At 32.0% G+C, this 12,677-nt stretch overlaps 2 protein-coding genes across 2 annotated transcripts; both read left to right on the forward strand.

Moving 5' to 3' along the window:
- Positions 1,023-3,396, forward strand: LOC109331516 (methylsterol monooxygenase 2-2-like). Its single transcript, XM_019566058.1, has 7 exons — positions 1,023-1,159; positions 1,293-1,430; positions 2,016-2,161; positions 2,279-2,398; positions 2,494-2,706; positions 2,799-2,879; positions 3,007-3,396. Exons 1-7 carry the CDS (start codon positions 1,130-1,132, stop codon positions 3,092-3,094), a joined length of 816 nt encoding a protein of 271 aa, XP_019421603.1. The 5' UTR covers positions 1,023-1,129; the 3' UTR covers positions 3,095-3,396.
- LOC109331515 (eukaryotic translation initiation factor 3 subunit G-like) lies at positions 4,543-6,557 on the forward strand. The gene is made up of 2 exons (XM_019566057.1): positions 4,543-4,968; positions 5,773-6,557. Exons 1-2 carry the CDS (start codon positions 4,647-4,649, stop codon positions 6,297-6,299), a joined length of 849 nt encoding a protein of 282 aa, XP_019421602.1. The 5' UTR covers positions 4,543-4,646; the 3' UTR covers positions 6,300-6,557.

Genomic DNA, 12,677 nt, shown 5'->3' on the forward strand with positions numbered 1-12,677 from the left:
CACTATCACTCATAATAATTTTAATATCTTTTGTTCTTTTAATTTCTATATTAAATAATTTTTATTTATGAGTTTATACCTTTAGTGAGTCATCCAGTATATGTTTTAAATTTAGTCATCATTAACTTTAAATAAAGTAATACATATGAATGATAACACATGAATGATAAATTAAATATTAACCATGTAAAAAAAATATGTTGCATAATTTATTTAAAAAATGACTTCAAGACCGAAAATGACTCTCAAAATATCAGCAATAGTATAATATATACTTCAACAATTCAGTCAAATAAAGGTCAAAGATAAATAAAATAATAATTTATAGATTAAAATTAAAATGCTGAATATTTTTTAAATAAAGTGAATTTAAATTTATATAAAGTAGTTAAAGTTTCTAATAAGTAAAAAATTGAAAGTTAAATTTAGTAGAAGTTAACTCACATTTACACAAATAAATACTATAGATATATTTATATGCTCTATCTTTATTTCCACCTTCTAAGAACAGAATATTATTCACACTTACAATTGTTTTGTAAAATTTTAAATTGTTTAAATATAGATCAACTATATTACAAGATTGATTAAATGAAAGATTTAATATATATATTGATAATGTAAGTGTTTTATCTCATCAATAAATTATTCATCATTGATTTATTAATCATGATTGTGTCTCAAACAAAATAATAAAAATAAATAGTGAATGATGTGTTACCAATATAAAAAATTTCTCACTATTAGTGCATAAATTTTAAACTCTTAAATAAATTAGTTAAATTATAGTAAAAATATTAATATTACTTAACTATATAAATTTGATAAACCATTTTGCATGCTATAAAATTAGATGAATAAAATTAAAATTGTCTTTAACAACTAATCTCAATCTAATATGATAAGATTATGAGTTCAAATTACGAAAAGTCGACTCAAAATAAATTAACTAAAAAAACATAGTAATTAGTATAATAGGATGAAGATTGGGTGAGATTCCGTTGGCGATATTTGATTAGGCTGTCTGGCATTAGTTTGGAAGTGAGTGGGGCAGTCACTATTCTCTCTCTCTTCTTTCCCATTTCTCATTTCTCATTTCTCATTTCTCAATCTCATCTTCTCTTCTCTTATGGCCTCTTTCATCCAATCTGGTTGGCAGGTACATGCTTATTCTTTCTTGATCTGATGCATTTTTTATCATCATCTTCTTAATTTCATTCTTTATTTATCAATTAGATTCCTAGGTTATTTATCTTTTATTGTTGTTGTTGTTGTTGTTGTTATTGTTGCAGTACTTGATTACACATTTCAGTGACTTTCAACTGGCATGTTTGGGAAGTTTCTTTCTTCATGAAACTGTATTCTTCTTCTCTGGTCTCCCTTTTATTTGGCTTGAGAGGTCTGGCTGGCTTACCAAATACAAAATTCAGGTTTTCTCTTTCTCCATCACCTGGATGGATGGATCCCTTCATTTATTATATACTTTCCGCTTTCCGACTCGGTAAGGCTGTCTACATCTACTCTCCCCAGACCCTACTAGATCCGTCTTTTTTAATCCCTAATGTTAACATCCTAGATATATTTCCTAGAATGGCTCCTTGTTCTTCATATCTATTATTTACTTATCCCATGATTTCAATTGATTTGGAACAATGTGTCTTGGCCTTTACAAGTTAAAGCTGATATCCTTTTTCATGTTGTATTCTTTGTCTGCATGTCTTGCTTTGGTAATGGGTTCAAATCTTAGAAACAGTCTTTCTGCTTGCGGGGATAAGGCTGCATACATCTATCTTTCCCGGACTCGTCTAAGTGCGAGCCTCGTGCACTGGGCCGCCCTTTTATTTCAATATTGTCTGATGCTGTTGTGTGGTCAAATATTCCTGACAGTTCCACTGTATGAGACCTAGTATGCTGATGCTCTATGTGGCTCATCAGTCCTGTTTCCGTTGATGAAGCCTAGTTTTATCCGTGTGTAACAATTACTGTTGTTGTTGTTAATGGTTTATTTCACGCAGGCAAAAATTAACAGCCCGGCATCTCAAGAGAAATGTATTGCTCGCTTATTGCTGTATCATTTTGGTGTCAATCTACCCGTCATGCTTTGCTCATATCCTGTCTTCAGATACATGGGCATGAGGACTAGTCTTCCACTGCCGTCCTGGTACTTTCAGGTTCTTTAGAACACTGGTTATTCTCGACTTGTGTTCCATGATAGGAATTTTCCGTGTAATTATATTTTTTACAATAAGCTTAGCAAGATTCATTTTTGGTTTTGCAGGAAAGTAGTTATAGCTCAGATAATCTTTTACTTCATTTTGGAGGATTTTGTTTTCTACTGGGGACATAGGATACTGCACACAAAATGGTTGTACAAGCATGTACACAGTGTTCATCACGAGTACGTTTTATGTCTGTGTTGCTGTCCCGGTTTATTATCCAAGTACAGCTCTATGGTTTTATTTAAAATTCAAATCGTTTCATTGTATTGTGAAGGTATGCTACACCATTTGGACTTACGTCTGAATATGCGCATCCTGCCGAGATTCTTTTCCTTGGATTTGCCACCATTGTTGGTCCTGCTATCACAGGGCCCCACTTGATAACACTCTGGCTGTGGATGGTTGTTAGAGTTCTTGAAACAGTTGAGGCACATTGTGGTTACCATTTCCCATGGAGTCCCTCGAACTTCTTTCCGTTGTATGGGGGGTGAGTCTCCTTCTCCTTTACTTTGACACATGCCTTTTGGTTTGTTCAGTTATTATGTTCATTGTTGTTAAACTTTGCATCTTCACTTTCAGAGCTGATTTTCATGACTACCATCACCGTTTGCTGTACACCAAGTCCGGAAACTATTCATCAACCTTTACTTACATGGACCGGTAAATTTTTGACACATTTAGCTTAGTGGTTTAGTACTTTTCATTATGTTCATTCCAAACTTTGATTTGTATATGCCTGGAATGCTTCACTTGTTACATTGACAATGGTGTCCATCATTATATATAGGATATTCGAGACTGATATTGGGTACAGAAAGTTGAAAGCATTGAAGAGTGCCGAAGTTGAATACTGCACTGAGGAAAAGAAACTATGATGGAACAATTTTTTTGGGATATCTGGAACATTACACAACCTTGATTTCCCTGTTAAGGGCAAATCTGAAAAAATGTCTTGTTTTGTGTTGTATTTGTTAGCTGTTATTGTTGTCAACAACGTGCAGACAGCTTTCTTTGGACATTTATAATTCAGAAAATTTTAGTGAGAGTGATTTCCATTTTGGGATTGTTTCTCCCTATAATGCATGTAATATTCTTGATTCTAATTCTTTCTTGGTGCACATGACTGTATTGTTTTGATATAACCTAGTTGAACAGAATGAAAGTGTTGATTCGGTCACATGGTAAAGACCTTTCCAAGCTAGAGTATCAGTCTGTGTTTTCTAACACCCAAATTTGATTGTAAATTTGTGTTTTTGATCATTCCACATGGTGTCTTGCTGGCCAAGCTTTTATATCCTTCAACCATTGTATTCCTTGTTGTGTGGCTGTTTCCTAATAACAATCCAACCTCGCCACCGAAGTCACTGGAGCCCTTCTCCTTTGTTGCGTCTATCGTCGCATAGCACACTATTGCCATGAATCAATAACACCCTTCATGCCATTGGCATCCACCACTTCACTGTCATTATACCATCTTCTTAGCTTATGGGTTTCTACTATGCAGTGGGAAGGAGAAACAGAAAAAAGAAAGTTTCAATTTACGAAAATATTATTAAGGATGCTAAATATTTACAACAAAAACAAAAGCATCAAAACAATTTGACAGATCTTTCCAACACCTAAGTGTCTTGTGTAGCTCCTGGAATTGGAATTATGGTTTAGAATTTCAATTCTACTGCTAATAGAAATGCCTTGATAATCATAAATTCTATATTCTTGCTGTATAAGCAATTAAGAGATAGAATTATAATTATAAACTCAACTTCCTAAATTTGCAGTGATCTTAGTGTGAATTATGATGGCTTGGGTTAACATTAGTAGTGACAACTACTATTATGTGTTGGTGATAATAGTGATCCACCAATTGCTAAGAATTATTGAGTATAATTTTAGAACCTAAAATAGATGTTGAATACATTTACTTCTTCATCATATGATATACTTTTTTTTGTTTAACTAAGGTATTTCTTTACCCTATGGGTAAAGAATTAATCTCATTCGAGTACATAATTGTCTCTCTTAACAAATCACAAATATTGTTCACATGAATCAAACTCTTAACCTGTCATTTTCTTTTTTTCTGTATTTAATGAAAATAAAGTATATCACTACATTATGAGATAAGTTATCTCTTCTGATCACTAAAATCATGACAAATCTTATTTGACTATTTTTCTAACTTTTTTATCTAAAAAAATAATACATGTCATAATTTTAATGACTAGATAAGATAACTACATCCTAATATAACGATATATTTTATTCTCATTAAGTAAGGAGTAATAGCAAACTTGATTTGCTTTATATATTTTGAGTAGGGGTTTGGGCCTTCTAGGCCCAAGAAAAATAAAAGAAGGTTTCCATAATGAATGAGAGTATTGAGTGATTAGTAGTGAGAAAAAAGAGAAGAGAATCGATCGATTAAAGATGGCGGCGAAGCTACGGTGGGGAGAATTGGAGGAAGACGACGGTGAAGATTTAGATTTTCTTTTGCCGCCGAAGCAAGTGATTGGTCCAGATGATAATGGCATAAAGAAAATTATCGAGTACAAATTCGATGATGAAGGGAACAAGGTTAAGGTCACTACTATCACTCGCACCCGCAAACTCGCCAACGCGCGTCTCAGTAAACGCGCCATCCAACGCCGATCATGGCCGAAGTTCGGTGACGCCGTTCATGAGGATGTCGGTAGCCGCCTCACCATGGTCTCCACCGAAGAGATCCTCCTTGAACGTCCCAAGCCTCTAGGTTCTCTTCCACGCCTTTTCATTTTCAATAGCCAAATTAGGGTTTCTGATTTGCCAATTTGGGATTACTTGATTCATTCCATTATTTCTTTTCATTCTGTAATATCTATCCACTGTCCGTTTAAAGACTTATACATAGTCACGAGACTTCATTCACTGTTCATTTGTATTAGTTGTTTTGAAGAATGAATGATAATTAAATATGAATGGTGGATAATTGGATCATGCGGTCACAGCCTATAAAACTCATACACTGTGAGTGCGTATATTTTATCTATCTTAAAACATTAGATATGGGTATTAGAATGAGGGCGAGTCTCGGCACAATGGTCATGTTGCTCACCTTTTGACTCAAATCAACAGTCTTTCCACTTGTGCGGTTAAGGTGTCATCTTTTTTAAGCTATGTTTGGATTGATTAAATAGATGGAATGGGATGATACTAGGTTCCATTGTTTGAAATCCAATATCTCGATTTTCTTCCATAACCATTCGGGATATGAGATGGAACCAACTTACCACTCATGCCATTCCATTGCAAAATATATGAATAATTGTGCGGTATCTTTGTCAGTTTGTCCCTTTCCATCCCATTCCTTTCAGTTCTACGAATCATTAAATATCCAAGCATAGCCTTATAATCACTATATGTTTTTAAATATAGATTTTGTGGTTGTAAATTACATGGATGAAGGTGTTACATTGACCTCAATGTCTGTAGTTTAGGTTCTGTTATTTCATTTTTTATGCATATTTTCCCTGCTTTTATAGATGAATAGTTTAATAAGCTTTGCAACTGTTAACAGGTGCAAAAACAGAGGAGCCACAGGCTGCTGGAGACCCATTTCAGAGAGGTGCTGTTCTTATGGTCTGTAGGACTTGTGGGAAGAAGGGTGACCATTGGACTTCAAGGTGTCCGTACAAGGATCTTGCCCAACCATCTGAAGGATTCGTCGATAAGCCTCCAGCATCTGATGCTGCAACTGGTGCGGCCGGTGCAACCAAGGGATCATATGTGCCTCCTAGCATGAGAGCAGGTGCAGAAAGGACTACTGGGTCAGACATGCGCCGAAGGAATGACGAGAACTCTGTAAGGGTCACCAATCTCTCAGAGGACACAAGAGAACCCGACTTGCTTGAGCTGTTCCGTCCTTTTGGTGCTGTGAGCAGAGTCTATGTTGCTATTGACCAGAAGACCGGCATGAGCAGGGGATTTGGCTTTGTTAACTTTGTAAGCAGGGAAGATGCACAAAGAGCTATCAACAAACTCAATGGATACGGCTACGACAATCTCATCCTTAGAGTTGAATGGGCCACCCCAAGGACAAACTAAGTATTGTGTGTTTTTGCCCCTTTTCTTGAAACAGTACCTTGAAGCTTTTATCTATATTTTTTATGCTGAGTCTTGTACTGTTTAGTGTCTGTTAACTTGAGATAATTTATTTATTATATAGACGTAAATGTTTAATCAAGATCTCTTGCTGGTTATTGTTAATCACTAGTGTGAGGCTTGTTTATATGGTTCATATACAGGTTCTTGTTTTTGGAACTGGAAATGGCTGTCTGATATTCTCTTCCATGTGTTTTGTTCTTTCTTCCTGTTAGTATTTTAAAATTAAACATCAATATGAAGCATTATAGTGTTGTGGCTTTTGCTTTGAAGTTATAATTTTGAGAAACATAATTCTAATAACCATTTAAGTTGCATATGCAATGTTCTCTGAAAGTAGATACGCTCAGCTAGTGATGTGATACTTTTCTGTAGATATATAAGATTCCAAGGCATGTACTTTATCTGTGGTTAGTGTTAATGTAATAGGCTTGGGGATGTATATGATTTACTCATAAAACAGCAAACTCATGCTTATAAAAGAGAATAAGAGAATATGCTTATAAAAAGTATATTTCTGGGACCGACACTTGTTGTGATGGGTAGACATGCATCTCGAAAGAAATTACTTTCTTATCCAAAAGATGAGGGGATATTCTTGGTTAAAAAAAATAGAATAAGAGACTTTTTCTTATTCATGAAAGTCTTGTACAGGCAAACTATAAATAAGTTATGTCGCCTATAATGGTTCTATTACATGGCCCAAATTGAGCCTTTTAATAAACTTGTCATATCCTTCCTGATTCTTAAAACTCTATTAAGCCTAATGAGACAGCACATAAAATTTATTATATTTATATTAATTATTTATAATATATAATATAAATATGATAACCAGCTAGACATTAGGATTTCAGATTTGTCACATGCCTGTTACTCTATTTAAAAGCTTAGTAAACTTTTAAATAAATTAATAGTCCTAGTCCTAGAAAAATCTTAAACAGTCAAATAGATTAGATGGGGCTTAGGTTACAATTTGTTCAACATGCTTGATATGTATACTAAACTATAAACAACAATAAAATAAATATATACTCTTGATAAAATATAAATAATTTCTTTTTAAATTGTTTCACGTAATTTTTTTTATTCTTCTTCTAATAATTGGACTAAACTATAAAAAACAATAAAATAAATAAGTGTTCTATCATAAATTATGTTTATTGATAAAATATTAATTATTAATTTTTTAATAATTTCGCATATAATTTTTTTTGGTCTCCCTTTTCTTCTAGTAATTGGACTAAGCCTCATTTAATATACTATATTTATGATTTGACCATTTTTTTATAATAGGAGTTATTCCAACTTTCTATGTAATATATTTGTTTCTAAACTAACCTATATGTGTTTGAGTTATATATATATATATATAGTTGTTCCTATACCTGAATAAAATGTGGAGATTGTGTTATATATATATAGTTGACAAACAATATAAAGCTTTGTCAAATATCTATGATGTAATAAACCAAGTATAAAAAATCAAAAGCCGTCTGTTATGTGAATCAAAATTTTGTAATCACTTAATCATTTATCAGAATTTCAATATTTTACAATTATGGATACGTAGAGAGACATGAAAATGGGTTGTAACTTGTAACAAAATTTCTAGTGTCCATACAATTGTTGAAATGTTGGGTTCCTTCATGAAATAAAATAAAACATTGATTTTACAAATTAAAAAAAAGCTTGAATGAGTCTCTCGCTGAATAACTCAATTCATATATTCCTTCACCATTGTGGATAATACTACTACATTTGCAACACCACCACACACTTAACAAAGGAATATGATTATATGAAGCAGTGCGCATCTGACAAAAAGAAAGGCAATAAGCTTTAGGCATAAAACTTGCAATCTTAATGTCACTTCGGACCCAAAAAAAGGAATGCAAATCAAAGTTACAAATCAATTAGCCAAAGATCATAATCATAACTATTAATGCAAATCAATTCAGTAAGAAACCTATTGTAGATAATTTGTGTGTCCCAATTCCATGAACTTATGCTTTTATTATGTTCCTCATGTAAAGAAACTTCTCAGTTTTTTGGATTCGAAATGAAAGCAATCCCTGCATAACATGTGACACATGAGTTGTTGCATCAGAGTCTAACCATCAAATATTATTACGAACCATAGTAAGAAATGACTCATCCATAATAGAAACAAAATGTTTACCTTTATTTTCAAAATGTTTACCTTCTTATAGTGCCCAATTTTCTTACAAAAGAAATATTTTATCTCTTTTACGGATTTTCCCTTTTTTAATGGGGATCTCTTCCTCTCTATTTCCTCTGTTCCTATTGTTTGGTCCGGTTTTGCTAATGCTAACTAGTTCTTCAATAGATAAGTGAATGAAATCATTTAACCACCCCTCTTCCTAAACCAACATGGTCTTTACTTCCTGGATATTCTATTTCTCTTTTATGGTACTGTAGTTCACTTGGAATTAGCCAAACTAAACAGAAGGAGAGTTAATGATGAACTGTACTAAAATACCTCTATTACCTCAATCCCCATGTCATTTATTTTTGCAGCCAAATTTGTCACGCTAGTTACATGATTATGAATGGGTTGTGACCAGTCAAAGATCGTCAGCTCTGTCATAACATTTCTCACCACAGAATTATCAGTGATCTTTGATTGGGAGTACTCCTTGATCATCTTCATAATCTCCATAGATTTATTCGTCTTAGGCATAGACGACTTGTTATTGTCAGAGATTGACATCTTCACCAAGCTAAGACTCAACTTGTTTGATTGTTCCAGAGCCTCAAATAGAGTTTTGATACATCCATTGCTTAAGATGAATGCATTGAATGAAGTTGAAATAAGATATGCTAATACTTTAATCTTTCTTTGATGGATTCAAACTAATTTTTATTCATGCACTTAATTTACCTTTGAATAAATTTTAAAAGCATTAAACCTTAGTAATGATGCCTACTATTATTCTTTAATGAGTAACTATTCATAATCTTTAAACAATCATGTTATCTTTGGATAACCAATATGCTTAAAACTTTAATGTCATTAAATACATGCAATAATACAACTTTAGGTTATCAAGATATGTGTTATAATTAATGAAAAATACAAGTTATTATCCTTATTACATCATAATCATAATTATATGTATTGGTCCATCTTTGGGTGATCAAAATATGCATCATAGTTTTAATTGTAATTAATATCAATAACAACAATTAATTTTCATACAAATATACATATTCCTCATTTTCAGTCAAATAGTGACATTATGAAACACTTGAAAGTGTTACAACTTTTATTGAAATAATTAAATTCCATTGAACCATAAGAGAATAATTCACAATCACTTCATTTCGTAACAGTAAGTCTTTGGTTCAATTTATTCAATTCCACGAACACAAGAAATGTCATGATGCCCCTAACTTGATCCTGTCATACCAATTGTTTGTTTAAACTTTTATGAGTCTTTAGTGGTGCGTAATAACTCTTTAATTAGGACATTGACATTTGGTAACTGATAAATTGGTGTAGAACAACCAACAGTGTCACAAACAAATATTAGATAAGAGATTGTCACATCCATAAAGATTTACTAATTTATAGCCTTTCAACTAACGATTATTGTTTTAAGTGATTGTTCAATTCGTTTGTTTGTTTGACGATACAAATTAATCAATATTGTAATATAATGATAAAAGGAGTTTGGATTGAACTTCATACTTACTATTCATATACACATGATTCTTAATGCAAATTCATTTAGTAATGATTATTCCACACAAATGACTTCAAGATTACTAAAAACTAATGTCTTAATCAATTTAGCAAGTTATGTAACAAAGATCTACGTCTAACAACTTTACTAAAGATTAAGATTTGTGACCGCATAACATACCTCTATGTCTCAGAGCCTATGCATGCAAAGTTGGGTTAAATGCAACACCGCATTCCTTTGAATTAAGCCTGCAAAATACTTCAGAGATGATATTTGACCATTTAAACAAGTTTTATAATGTATAAGTATAATTTCATCTATTTGAGTTGATTAAATAAGTAAAGTGCGTAAAATGAGTGTATATTATATGATCAATTTGACACTTAAAAACATTATGACATTCACATGTGATAGAAGAAGAGATTGATGAATATATGTTTCCATTTTGGTTTCTCTTTTACTAAACTTTCTTGACTTTCTCATGTCTTTGTTTTCATCTCTCCGCATTCCATTATGTGTTCCTTGGCGGTTATGAGCTTAGTTTCATTTATTCTCTATATAGCACCACACCTTCCTTGATGAGCCACTAATGTTTCTCTAAATCTCACTATGCATTTCTACTCATAATAGAACAAACAAATGACATGACTTTTCTAATGCATAAGTGTTCTACTTATAGAAAGTTTTAGGAGGAGTTATTTGAGAGAATAACTCATCCACTATGATTGAAATTATTCATGAAGTGAGAGGGGAGAGAGTTAACCAACACTCTTACTAATTTGATCCATTAATTGTTAATCACCACCACATTAAACAATTTGATTCAAATTAGTACTTGCCAAGAATACGGACCACTTAAATTATTAAATTAATCTAATAATTGTTATTTTATAATATAATGGAAACTACAACGATGACTAAAACCGTTACCCCAACAACTATTTAAATCATTGTATATATACAATAAATAACATATTAAGTGAAGAAAAATGATGTTGAAGAGGTGGTGATGGTGGGTGTATAGGTTTTTGATGATTAAGCAAAGGACCCTTTGGTCTCCACTCTGCCACTATTGAGGTCCATGGTTCCCACTATCACAAGCATTACAAAAGAAGACACAATGATCCCTACCCCATAACTCCTCTTTCTACATCTTTTTTATGCCATCCAAAAAGAACACATGTAAGCTAGTATAAAGGATACAAACACCCAATGAAGGTTTTAAATTGTAAACATAGTTATATTGCATTTATTGCAACAAGTGTAATATCTATGCACTGACAGTGTAAATATTTATTTATTATATGTGCATTATCTACTATTCATTTGCATTACTTTTAATTAAAAGTCGATGATAATTAAAAATGAATGTTAGTTGATGAAGTAATAGTGTAAAAACTTTTATACATTGAAACCATCTATCTATAAATATTAATGTGCTGCCATATTGTCTAAGTGGTTCAAATAAAGCACATTAATTAAATTTTCACCAATCTTTGTAACTTTTTTAATACTAAAAAGGACATTATGCTAATATGTTATCATTGGTTGGGATTTGGAGTATGACATTCAATTAGTTTACGTATAAAACATGATTCATATGAAGTTTAGGTGCAATCATTTTTATTGTCTTGGCTTCCCTTTTTGTTGCTTTTGTTACTTACTTTTCTTTTATCATATGTCTGTTATTCTTTCTATAAAGAACGTGTAATAGAATTGGGACAATGCATGAGTGCCTCAAGGACTTAAGAATATATAGTGGTGTGTCTTGTATTCAGCATCAAATCCTCATAAACCCTATTTGAGAACTCATCATCATTCTCACTTTTGAACCCTTAATCCTCAATGGGCCTATGTGGAACTTTTTGGAGCATACCCACCAGAGCATAAGGTTAAATTTATAAACTAAGAAATCTACTCTTTTTGGTCATGTTCCTCTCTACATATATAAATAAGGTGAAATTTGTTTACACATAAATTAAGTTACATTAATTATACTAATTACATTCAGTTTCATCCATTTATTTTTTAAATCCAAAGAATCAAGTGGGTGAAACTTAAAAGTCAACTAAGATTCTTATTTTTCTCTCTTATCACCTCGAACATTCACTCATTTCATCCATTGAATTTTAAAAAAAAATGAATGGATGAGATTGAGTTAATTAATATAACTTAATTTGGGGTAAATCAATCCCTTATTTATATATATATATATATATATATTCTTGTTAAATTTAACTATATGCTTGCTTTACTAGTGAAAGAGATAAAGAGCTAGATTCTAAAAGTATGATATCTTGTAAATTAAGAGCTTTAACCTTTTCCTAGTAATGGCCTTAATAGTAAAATTGGGAGGAGAAAATAATTACTAAAGAGAGCTTCTACTAAATTTACTTGTTTTTGGATATTCCTAACTCAAGATAAACACAAGATTCTAAAATTAAATCCTTCATAAACACCCCGAAAGCCCTACCATTTAGCAAGAGAGGAAAAATATCTTTCGTTTTTTGCTATATACTTAATTAGATTCCTCTCTCACACACACTTTAAATGCCATTTTGTATAGATATAAAGGAACTCCGTCCTCAATGTTATTTCTTTATCCAAAGAT

This window comes from Lupinus angustifolius, chromosome LG17, assembly GCF_001865875.1.
Source record: "Lupinus angustifolius cultivar Tanjil chromosome LG17, LupAngTanjil_v1.0, whole genome shotgun sequence".
NCBI classification, from domain to species: domain Eukaryota; kingdom Viridiplantae; phylum Streptophyta; class Magnoliopsida; order Fabales; family Fabaceae; genus Lupinus; species Lupinus angustifolius.